This window comes from Juglans microcarpa x Juglans regia, chromosome 2D (genome assembly GCF_004785595.1).
Source record: "Juglans microcarpa x Juglans regia isolate MS1-56 chromosome 2D, Jm3101_v1.0, whole genome shotgun sequence".
Classification (NCBI taxonomy): Eukaryota; Viridiplantae; Streptophyta; class Magnoliopsida; order Fagales; family Juglandaceae; genus Juglans; species Juglans microcarpa x Juglans regia.
Window position 1 is genome coordinate 11,019,293 of NC_054596.1, and position 12,321 is coordinate 11,031,613.

General features: G+C 35.7%; 2 protein-coding genes across 3 annotated transcripts; both read left to right on the forward strand.

Annotated features, from left to right (window-relative positions):
• The first annotated feature begins 332 nt into the window (after positions 1–332).
• On the forward strand, positions 333–6,924 carry LOC121249966 (aldehyde dehydrogenase family 3 member H1-like). 2 transcript variants are annotated; one of them, XM_041148852.1, is made up of 12 exons: positions 333–454; positions 1,210–1,311; positions 1,405–1,657; positions 1,860–1,928; positions 2,039–2,135; positions 4,075–4,281; positions 4,449–4,564; positions 4,647–4,751; positions 4,825–4,997; positions 5,099–5,189; positions 5,662–5,811; positions 6,357–6,924. In XM_041148852.1, exons 1-12 carry the CDS (start codon positions 357–359, stop codon positions 6,594–6,596), a joined length of 1,701 nt encoding a protein of 566 aa, XP_041004786.1. In that variant the 5' UTR covers positions 333–356; the 3' UTR covers positions 6,597–6,924. The 2 variants fall into 2 exon arrangements, with proteins under 2 accessions (XP_041004786.1, XP_041004787.1); XM_041148853.1 differs by having other exon boundaries at positions 398–570.
• Positions 6,925–7,450: 526 nt separating this feature from the next.
• On the forward strand, positions 7,451–10,635 carry LOC121249967 (aspartic proteinase Asp1-like). Its single transcript, XM_041148854.1, has 8 exons — positions 7,451–7,977; positions 8,054–8,168; positions 8,622–8,848; positions 9,275–9,511; positions 9,705–9,843; positions 9,933–10,130; positions 10,261–10,330; positions 10,411–10,635. Exons 1-8 carry the CDS (start codon positions 7,733–7,735, stop codon positions 10,518–10,520), a joined length of 1,341 nt encoding a protein of 446 aa, XP_041004788.1. The 5' UTR covers positions 7,451–7,732; the 3' UTR covers positions 10,521–10,635.
• Positions 10,636–12,321: the final 1,686 nt, after the last annotated feature.

The window sequence follows — 12,321 nt, forward strand, 5'->3', positions numbered from 1 at the left end:
TAAAAAAAATAATAAATAAATAAAAAGATTAGAGAGAGAGAGAGAGAGAGAGCTCCTCACATTACAAGGCATTGAATTTTTAAGGTTAGAAATAAATTTCATTCCACTTATTTACAATTTCACTACATGGTCATGTTCGTTCCTTTATGCTTGATTTTGAGCCAACTAGTAACTTTAGCTGTCTTCTTTCTGTAGCCCCTTAAACGGAATCTCAAAGTGGGTGACCACTGACCGAAAAGCACCACCATGGTTTCATGGGGACCGGTTGATGGTAATGTTAGAAACAGTCCCAAAAGGGCCAAAACTGTACTGCATCAACCAATGCCAAGAATCTTTAACGTTATCTCCATGTTTCAATGGCTGAGAAATCATTGTCTGCATTAGGTTGTCATGTTTATACAGAACAACGTTTTCCATGCAAATGTTTTTCCCAAGCTCAAAAGGCATTATTTAGGTATGCTTTCTGTGCCCATTTCTAGGAGGATACTCCACAATCTGTCTTTCAATCTTTCTCTCTTTCTCTCTTTCCATCATGAAGAACATCTCTATTAAGCTATTGTGGCACTGCAGGTAATTATTCTCACCTTCTTACATGTGTCACTTCATCAACGAAATTAGATATGAATATCGATCTGATCCATACAACTTGTATATTACATGGAACTATGGAGTTTCTGAAGAAGGGCATGGCTTTCTAATTTCTGCAATTATTTCCTTCTTCTTTTCTGTTTTCCTTGATGAATAACGTCTTGTTTCACATGACTTTAGATGCAGTATAATTTAGAAATTGTAGACTATCATATACAACGCACAGACAAGGCAAGAAAAAGATATACTCTACACTCTACAATGGTTACTTTTCACCGCTCACTCCAAAAAAGTGCTAGATCTCTTAACATTTCCACTGATCATGGGTCCATCTTCTTCATTTTTCTTTTGCTTTGTTACCTTTCCTTTTTGCTCAGATTTCCCGTGCTTTATATATAGATATATAGTCTCCTGTACATGTGATGATCAGTACTTACTTTAAGTTTGGTAACAAAATAATTATTATAAAATGCTACGTGCCATTGAAATTGAGCAGTACTTCAAATTCCATGAACAAGCTAGCAAAGAGACCCTTTCGCATTAAGCGCTTGTGAGAAGAAAACATATAAACGCAAGCAGAACTGATCATGTGACTGTGCTTTGTCTTATACATACATACAGTGCAGGTAGTGCTGGCGTTAACAGAGCATTCCCTTACCGTTTTACAAGAAAGAGCAATCAAATACGACTTTCTTTCCCCAACCTTCCAAGAACTTCCTACCGGTAGCCTAATTTCTTTCCATCTTTGCGCATATTTTCTTGGTGTCCTCGATTCTCTCAATACTCATTTCCTTCGTGTATATATGTGTGTTTTAGGTTTAAAAGTTGTTCAGCAACTTTGTCATTAATGGTGGAGATGGAAGAGAACCCAAAGTTTGACGCAGACAAAGCAGCTTCACTCGTTAAGGAGCTCAGGAAGAGCTTTAACTCCGGCAGGACAAGGAGCTATGAATGGAGAGTGTCGCAGTTGAAGAGCATCGAGAAGATGGTTGAAGAAAAGGAGAAAGAAATCACCGAAGCACTTCATAAGGACCTCTCAAAGCCTGCCTTCGAAGCCTTTATTTCCGAGGTACTCGTTATCTTCTTCTTTGGTTTATAGCTATTGTGGTCGCTCATTTTATTCCTTCCTTCCGTAGAATTTCTCTGAAGCATATCTCTCAACTGCTATTTGTACCATGTCATACTATATATAAATATCTCAGTTTTTTTCCCACCTATTTACTCCATGTTATTGTTAGATAATTAACATTTATGCTTGATGTTTGATGCAGATTTCTCAGGTAAAATCATCGTGTAAGTCGGCTCTAAAAGAGCTGAGCGGTTGGATGATTCCAGAAAAGGTGATTAACAGTGCCTACTTTTATGGTTGAGAACAACTGTAATGGGTAATGTTTTGGCTGTCTCCTCAAATTTGTACAATCGCAAGCATAAATTTGTCAACACTTTTCAGGTCAAAACTTCACTTACAACATATCCATCATCAGCAGAAATCGTGTCAGAACCGTTAGGAGTTGTGTTGGTCATCTCGACATGGAACTTCCCTTTCTGTAAGTAAAAGATCAGAATCTGGTTTCTTGCAATCTGACATTGGTTCACAACATAATGTTCACACTTCAGAGTTCAGAGTTATCATCCCAACAAATCCCTTTAGTAGCTATACATAATAACTTTCTATTAGGGCTATAGCATCAGTACTGTTCTTCTTTCCTTTTGTCACTTCGTTCTTTCTTTCTTTTCTTGGCTTATCTACTCGCTTCCATGTCATCATCATATATAGCTTTAAAATGAATGGAAGCATGCATATCTATATCGCATTCTACAGACTGCAACACCTGCAATGTAATCTTGTTCTCCGCTGTTATTTTATCATGTATGTTATCTTTGACTGTAAGTACTGTCAGGAGCAGAACTAGAATTTGGTGGCTGGAGGGTGATCGGCAAAGTATGCAATATATGTCAACATAAATAATATGTACTTTTTATACGTGATTATATAAAAAATAATCATACGTTATAAAGTTATATAATTTTCTCGATTTACTCATATTTTTCTAAATTTTAAGAAAAATTTATAGATTAAAAATAAACCTAAAAAAATATCTAATAATATAAAAGTCATTAAATTTTTTATTGTATAATTGTACTATTATTAATAAGTGAACAAAAAAAATGCATATGAATAACTAATAAATTCTTCACAAAAGAAAATAAATTCTCCACATACTCTCTACCTCTCTAGAAACGTCTCATCAATCATCGAGCTAGATAAATTTGCTACCTCTCATATGCAAGAATCTTCCAGATTTATTTTAACTATTAGATAAACTCTCTTGAAACTTCTAGCTAGTTAACTAATTAATATGTGGTTAAAAACATCTCAAAGGTTGTAAATAAAGATTATATACAAGTGATAGGCAAGAAATTTAATGAAGTCGAGAATGACCAAAATGAAAAAAAAAAAAAAAAAATCGTGTAACTATATATGTAAGCTCAGAAAGACAAAAAAAACTTATATAATATCATTGATATAAAACTAAACAAACCGCACAATGCACACTAAAAACAAATAAAGAGAAATAAAGATGTCAAATTAAAACTATTATGTTAATGGATTTAAAGATATTTGAGTGATATATCGTGTGTTTGAGTGTTGGGGGGCAATCTTAAATATTTTAAGAATATTTATACTTAAAATGATAATTATATAATATATATGACTAGTTTTTAAAATTTTTGACCTACAAGATAAGTTCCGCCCCTGAGTACTGTACTCTCAAATTTCCAGTATCTCTAACTTGAGTCCTAATATTTTGTAGCTCCCCTGCATAGGGGCGACAAAAGTTGTTCCTTCACGCATCTTTCAAAAGTTCCCACTTATTCATTGTGGAGACATTGACTTCAAAACTTCAAAATTAAAGTTAAGTCTTTTTAGTACTGCTGAGCAATGATGTTCCTCTGACTCTTTATGCATACCATATCTAAAGCATAAAGAACTGTTGTCGGAAACCCAAAGTTGTTCCTAGACCTTTGTAAAGCACGTATTGGAATTTCATAATGTGCCAGGAATGTGAGCATGGCCAAGCATGTCATACATAGACACGAAAGCATGTTTTGCTGCTGAATTCCCATCTGGTTGGTTTCATTGAATTGTGTAAAACAGCATCCCACTGTTCTACAACAGGGAATCTTAAGAACATGTAATCAGCTTCACAAATCAGCGGGTACCCTGTTTTCCTCTCTCTCAAATTTGTTAACTTGTAGTGATCTATGCAACATTGTGAAATAAATATCGCTCTCTTTGTTATAATTTCATTGAGATTTTTTTATGGTATCTCGTGCACTGTTGACGTTATAAGTTTAATTCAAATTTTAAAATTTATCTTTCAAATCAAATTCTGTAATGTTGACTGCGTAGAAGCTTATAATAGAGTTATTCATTACACTATCCACAGACAAAAAATAACGTATAATGTGTTTATTTTCTAGCGTTATCTCTCGATCCGGTCATTGGAGCTATCTCAGCTGGAAACGCTGTGGTTCTAAAACCATCAGAAATTTCCCCTGCCACATCATTATTGCTCTCTAAATTAGTGGAGGAATATTTAGACAAATCTGCAATAAGAGTTGTTGAAGGGGCTGTTGATGAAACTACTTCACTACTTGAGCAGAAGTGGGATAAGATACTCTACACAGGTTTTTTTCAAGCATTTTATTACTTTTCGTAATTTCTTCCGACATCCTAAGGTTTTTGAAACGTCCATTGTTACATGTGTAAGCAGCAGTAGCATTTAAATTTCCCCCAGCATGCCTGACTTTCTTATATTTAATACTTATGAAGTAATTGTTGAGTTTTTCTTCAGGCAGTGCAAGGGTTGGGCGCATCGTGATGGCTGCGGCTGCAAAGCACCTTACACCTGTGACTCTGGAACTCGGAGGGAAATGCCCAGCTGTTGTTGATTCAAACATCGACTTACAAGTAAGAATTGCTCTTCTGCTGGAGTTTGAATCGTGTTTCCCCTCGTAGTTTCTGAAATGGATTAAATTTTTGCATGTATAAGGTCGCCGTTAGGAGGATAATTGCTGGCAAGTGGGCACTCAATAATGGGCAAGCATGTATTGGTGTTGACTATATTATAACAACAAAAGACTTGGCTCCAAAGTTGGTAAGGCCGCTTCTTGGAAGACAGAAATGGTATACTTGAAATGCATATTTCTTAATATATGGCTGCTCTACAGATAAATTCTTTAAAATATGAATTGGAGCAATTTTTTGGGAAAGATCCACTGCAATCCAAAGATATGTCCCGCATTGTGAGCTCATCCCAGTTTGCTCGTCTGGTAAAGATGTTGGATGAGGACAAGGTATCTGATAAAGTTGTCTTTGGAGGCCAAAGGGATGAGAGTCAATTGTGAGTACGGTAGTTCATTACTTGTTTGATTTAGCTTGTTGACAGTCCTATCTAAGTTAGATGAACCATCATTACAACAATTGGCTAAATTTTGTTTTCAGAAGGATAGCTCCAGCCATCTTGTTGGATGTCCCAGAGGACTCCCAGATAATGCAGGAGGAGATATTTGGGCCTTTAATGCCTATTCTCACTGTGAGTACTATGTTTAGAATTAAGGAGTGCATCTTCCTTTCTAAAGAGATATTGTCATGATTTGATGAAGATGGAAACTGTATTCTCGCTCCATTCATCTTCTGAGAAAGAAGAAGTGTCTTTGTTAATCTACCCTGCTTCATTATGCCCAAGTGACAGAGACCAACTCCAAACTAGACATATGAATTGTCGATACAGCAATGCTCTCTCTCTCTCTCTCTCTCTCTCTATATATATATATATATATATATCTAATTTTCTTTTTAAAAATTGATGGTGGTTAAAACCATTGCTCTTCTTCATGTCAATGGAACACTTTCTTCCCTTTCTTCCTGAAAAATTGTTGCTACACATTTCCCAGATCTGTGCACAGCAGTGGATTCTAAAAGAAGTTATGTTTGCAGCTCCTATAGTGGGACAGAGTCACAGAAGTATGTAGAAATGTTTCAATTTTTCTTCTGTTTTTTTACAGGTTGAGAACTTGGAAGACAGTTTTGAGGTGATCAACTCAAAACCGAAGCCCCTTGCTGCATATCTCTTCACTAATGATGAGCAGCTGAAGAAGGACTTTGTGCAGAAGATATCTTCAGGAGGAATGCTCATCAATGATACCATTCTACATGTGAATATTCTCATCCTGAAATTGATACAGAAAAGAAAGATATGCCAAATTTATTCCATTTTGATCTTATTTCATAAATCCAGTCATAGTTGGGTTCCAATATCAATACGAACCAAAAATGATGATTTCATCATCCGTTTAGTTTGGTTGGAATAATTGGCATCTATGTAGACATTTTCAAACCTTTTGATGGCTAAATAAGCAACTGTGCAAGACCATTGTTAGCGCATCAACATTCCTCAGTGGTCTCTATTGCTAATTTAGTTAATCTTCTTAGTGAAAGAGCAAACTAGTGAATTTGAGGAACTCAACAGATCAACGATGAAGTTTTGGATTTAAGGTTGACAGATATTTGTGTTATAGATGTGGTGTACAGATTCCAACTCTGTATGACATGAAACTTGATTGCCCTCTGCCTTCAGAATTATCTTCAAAGCGCTCTATGACATGAGACCATGTGACATTTGGACATACCATCTTTTATTACCTGCGTTCGAAGATCTAATTGATCATTTTTTTTTTCTGTCACCAACTTCACAATGCAGGTTGCAGTAGACGGTTTACCTTTTGGTGGAGTTGGGGAGAGTGGAATGGGAGCATACCATGGCAAATTCTCTTTCGATGCTTTTAGCCATAAGAAGGCAGTTCTATACAGAAGTTTTACTGGAGATGCGTCTGTTAGGTACCCACCATACACGCCTGGAAAACAAAGACTGCTGAAGGCCCTGATCAGTGGAAACATAATTTCCATAATACTTGCTTTGATTGGATGGTCTAAAGATTGAAAAGATAGATGGGGATGAGTCACTTTGAAGATCTGTTTAATTTGATCTCCAGACGTTATTCTTTTAGGAATGTTTTTTTTTTCCTTCAAATAATCAATGGCCAGGTATATTCTCTGCATAATGAATACAGTCTGAAGTTCTCTGGCCTGTCAAATACTTTTTAGGACTAGGTTTAATTTTCAAGCTTCAGTTTTATGCAAGGTCAGTGTCTTCTAATCACTGGCAATTTGTGGAATTCATGGCGCTCGATCGTCCTTCTTGTAGTGTGCCATCAACTACCTATTCCAGGTTGTAGCATATATACAAGAACATTGAAACAAGGATTTTAGCATCTATTATTTTTGTTGTTGGTAGACTATTCAAATGCGTTCAACATTGTAAAAGAGTATCAAATTCTTTATACATGCATGATTAATTAGATCAGGTACGTACGCGCGTATATATAGAAAGTTACTCATGGATGGATGGAAGCTTCCCTATTAATTGTCTTGCATACATGTGTTAGACTGGGAGTTTGGAACGACAAAAGAGATAGAGATAAAGTAAGTTTCTGCACAAAGAAGTTTCCAAGAAATTCCCCATATTTCAACTGGGACTCTGGGAGTGCTTTTTCTCTTCACTCAAACCAACATTCATGGCTTTTGGGTTTTGTGGCTGTGAATCAGCCTGTGATCATCTTTTTCTCATATCTCTATTTATATCTTTTATTTTGTTATTTGTAAGAGAATAATTTTCAAAAGCTAGCCCTCCAATGTTAATAGCAATACAATCCATAGATCTCAATGGAGGGAAGGAATAACCATTGTTAGAAGAAACCTCATCTTCTTCTTCTTCTTCTTTTCGTACATTAAGCCTAACAGTACAGAGAAGGGAAAGAATGGCAATTAGAGAGGATTAAAGAAGCAAGCAATACTTATTCATCCTTCGCTCAGAAGTGATACTAACGTACTTAAATGCCAACCCACTTTATCACATGCACCCACCCATGCCCGTACGTACGTACTTCTTGTCTCCCTGCATGCCATTTTATTGGACATGGACTAGTACTTAATTAGCGCAGTCATTATATGCAACTCGTTCATTCAATTTGCTAATTGAGGGAAAGAAAAAACTGAAGAGATCTTAGAGATGAGATCATGATCAAGGAAGTGGATCAGGTGGGAGTGATGTTGCTACTGCAGGTGCTGCAGCTGGTGTTGTTGCTGAGTTTATGTGAGTTGTCATCGTCATCCTCAGCTTCTAATTATGTTGATTATCAGCACCAGCAAAATGGGAGGAAGTCTGTGCAACCAACTACTGAAGCGATCTCCTCACTGCTGCTCAACCGAGATAATAAATCCTCCATCGTGTTCCCCATTGACGGGAACGTGTATCCTATTGGGTTCGTACTCTAAGATTTCTATATAAGAAGCGATCGATCTGTTGAATTTAAAGCTTTGTTGCATCATAATTTGCAGGTTCTACAACGTTACCCTCCACGTAGGCGAGCCATCAAAGCCATATTTTCTTGATCCTGATACAGGTAGTGACCTCACATGGCTCCAGTGCGAACCCTGTTCTGCATGCACCGAGGTAATTAATTCAAATGGTCATGACAATGAATTCTACATAGCTTTTCCGTCGAGCATGCCTGAGTTTTTTTTTTTTTTTTTACTGTACGTCATGATCAGGGCTAGCTAGCTCTAAGTGGCCGGAGTACTGGAGATTTTCTAGGCAGGCACAATTTCTTGTTGCTAATTTATGGAAATAAAAGAGGGGAGGATATAGTCATATCGTGAAATAACCTGTGAATAACACCCAAAATGAGTGCAAATATGGATACTTGTTCTTGATTAGTACTCATACGATTCGAAATACTTCATTACCATCATGTATTGCTAGCTTCTGCCAACCGACCGGCCTCGAATATTATACTCTGATTCTTTGAAACTTCCGTACATAGTTTCATGCGCCAAAGTTCTGCCATTCATTGTGACTACGGCCTTCTGATCTACTCTTTTTTTTTTTTTTTTTTTTTTTTTGCAGGCTCCTCATCCACCTTACAAGCACAATAACGATTACTTGGTACCCTCTGAGGACCCTCTTTGTAAATCCTTGCAACCACCCGGTGTCTACAAATGCAAAACCCCATCTCGATGTGACTATGAAATAAAGTATGTAGATGGCCTTTCCTCCCGTGGTTTCCTTGTCAAGGACCTTTTTTCCCTCAACTTCACAGGTGGAAAAAGACCCAAACCTCTTCTAGCCCTTGGGTTGGTGACTTTGCTTGCTAATTTCTTCTTCTCAATTACTCTTGCCCATTCTTAATTTTCAATTTCTTGATGCAATATTCTTAGAGAATCATGCATGCATGCCTTCGATTAAATAGAATTGCATGCCGACTTTCGTAATTAAGTTCCTCTTCGTTTTTTCCTGGCAATGTCACCAATCAAAATGGATCAGGTTTTCATAATTGAATCGAGACATCATGGGAGTCCATCTTCATGTTGTAATATGGATACTAGATTATAATTTGTGTCATCTCTCTGAACTTGATCTGTACGTACCCGATACGTCTTCCAGTGCAGTACCCATGATCTACATATGATTGATCATTAATTAATAAGCGATCCTGACATGCATGCATGTAATTTTGATTGTTTTGTATTTTAATTTCCTGGATGTCTACGTACATACAGCTGTGGTTATCACCAAAGTACTCCTGGACCTGGTCCTTATCATCATCATCCCTCTGACGGAATGCTCGGCCTTGGCAAAGGAAAGTCCAGCATTTTATCGCAGCTTAGTGAGCAGGGTTATGTGCGAAATGTCGTTGGGCATTGTTTCAAAGGTCAAGGCGGAGGATATCTCTTCTTTGGGGATGACCTTTATAATCATTCACGTCAGTCTTGGACACGAATGTCACCTAAACATCCGTAATCTGCTTCTCCTCTAATCAATTTATTTGCAAACTTGTTTATTGACATCTTAAACACATGATCACCGCTATAAAAGCCTCCGGCATGATCAGCTAACGACATGAAAAAAAAATGATCCTAAAATAAACAGTGCTTCTTAGTATTTTTGTCTTCTTAAATTTTAACAAACTCATGTTGTAATATATGTCAGCGAACATTACTCACCTGGGGATGCAGAACTGATATTTGGAGGGAGGACTACAGGAATTAAAAAACTACGCACGATTTTTGATAGCGGTAGCTCCTACACCTACCTGGATTCTCATGCTTACGGAACTCTGACTGATTTGGTAAGTGAAAAGCCGCAATCCAATTTACAGTGCCAAAAATATAGCAGCAATAACCAGCAATAATCATGATGTACGTATATATTTTGTAGGTGAAGAAAGAAGCAAGTGAGAAGGAATTAACAGTAGCAGAGAATGACCATACACTCTCACTCTGCTGGGAGGGTCCATTCGAAAGCCTACAAGAGGCAAGTAAATACTTCAAGCCCATAGCATTGAGCTTCAACAGTACTGATGGGAAAGATAGAATTGAGTATGAACTCCCCCCGGATGCTTATCTCATACTCTCAGTAAGTTTCATATATATATATATATATATATATGCACCTAATTATTCATATTCTCTCATTCTAATCTTTGCGAAAAGCAATTAATTAAGACACTTTGTATTAAAATTTTAATTACTATAGTATATTATAGGCTTCCAAAAATGTTTGCTTGGGTGTTCTAAATGGAACAGAAGAAGGGGCAACTTTTAACATCATTGGAGGTAACACTAATATATCCCAATTGATCATATTCTCTTCAATTAATTAGTCGGGGTTTCTATCTTTGTTTTATCTTTTACAGACATATCGATGCAAGGAAAGATGGTAATCTTTGACAACGATAATCAATTGATTGGGTGGCACTCTGACAAATGTGATCCATTTCCAAAATCTAAAGCCGTTAGCATTTGATGATAATAATTCTTATTCGTTTTCTCATCGTACTTTGTCTATTCATCTCGAGTATCATTAAGATTTCGTTACCTATGATCTATTTGTAAATGGAAAATGCTGGTTACCCCTTGGAGTATACTGCTCAAAGTTATCATTAGTATATTTTATTTTTATATTTTTGTACTTTTTTAATGTTTAACAAAGTTACTATTATTGAATTTGTGTTTTTGTTTTTTGTTTTTAAATGAACTAGCAGTCACATCCAGCAATAAGAGCTGGGTGGCCGACTAGCATTACCCTTTACAAATAATGTTTTGCACTCCTTCATATATCCAATAGAGAAATGATATTTGTATTTGTAGAGTGTGTAAGTGTCGTGCAATTCCTTTAAAAATAGTAAGTAAATATTGAACCCAAATGAAAAAAAAAAAAAAAGTAATAATAGATCAGTACCTCACTCTTTTTCAAAAGGGTTACACGGCGCTTGCGTAGTCTATGACTATATATAACATTACTCTAAACTTTTTATTTTATAATTTATCAATTAGGCTCAGTTTGGTTTCACAAATTATCTCAACATATCTTATCTCATCTCAACATTCAAACACAAATACTTTTTAATTTCAAATTTTTAATTTTTAACTTTTTAATCTGATCATTACCTAATCTTATAACTTCTTTAAACTTCCAAACAAAATACAAAGAACAATTCAAAATTTTCAAATTTCAAAGCAAAAATTATATTATAATAATATTTTTATTCAACATTTTCTCTCTCATTTCTCAAAACCTCATCAAATATCTTAACTCAAACCATTCAAATACTATTTATAAATTATCTCATTACTATTAACAGATTTCTCATATCATCTTATTTTATCTGTGTAACCAAATGAGGCTTTAGTCCAACCCAAAAACCCAAATCTTCAATTTAATTCTCACCCAAATATATAATTGGATCGTTCTAAATTCTAATCATGGCGCTCATGTACTCCTATTATTGTTGTTCGAATGTCAAATGCGGACACTTAGGCTTTGTTTGGTTACACAGATGAAATGAGATGAGAAATCTGTGAATAGTAGTGATATAATTTGTAGTAGTGAAATGATTTGAATTAAGATTTATATGGATTTTGAGGATTATAAAGTTAAAAAGGATTATAATATAATTTTTTAATATGATTTTTGTTTTGATATTTGAAAAAATTAAATTATCATTTGTGTTTTATTTGAAAGTTTTAAAAAGTTATAATGATTAAATAAAAATGTTGTGAATGAGGATTTTAATTTCTGTGTTCAGAATTGCGGATTACTGGTGATGTGTTTCAAAGGACCGATGATGACTTGGTGTAATGGCCAAGGCGGTTTGGCTAGAAGCTGGGCAATGTTAGATAGATGCTTTATTGATTCTAATTTTCTTACTTGTTTTTTGAATATTTTTTATCAGGTTCTGACACGCACTACCTTAGATCACTCTCCTTTGTTGATACAAATGAGAGAGGACTCGTTCAGGTTTGGACCTAGCCCCTTTATATTTCAATTCATGTGGACATATCATGTGAATTTTCTTAATTTTATGGAGGGAGTGTGGATGCAGGAATGTATTGTCATTGTGATTCATAAGCTGTCTATTAAATTGAAAAGGGCCAAGGTGGCTTTAAGGGAGCGGAATCAGAGTGTTTTTTATAGAACCAATATCATTATTCAGGAATTAGAACAACGTATTGAAAGATTAGAAAATCGTCTTCAAGGCTACATTAACTCTGAGGATGATAATGATCTCATGGTAGCTAAGTAGGAACTTTTGACTTGGATGGGT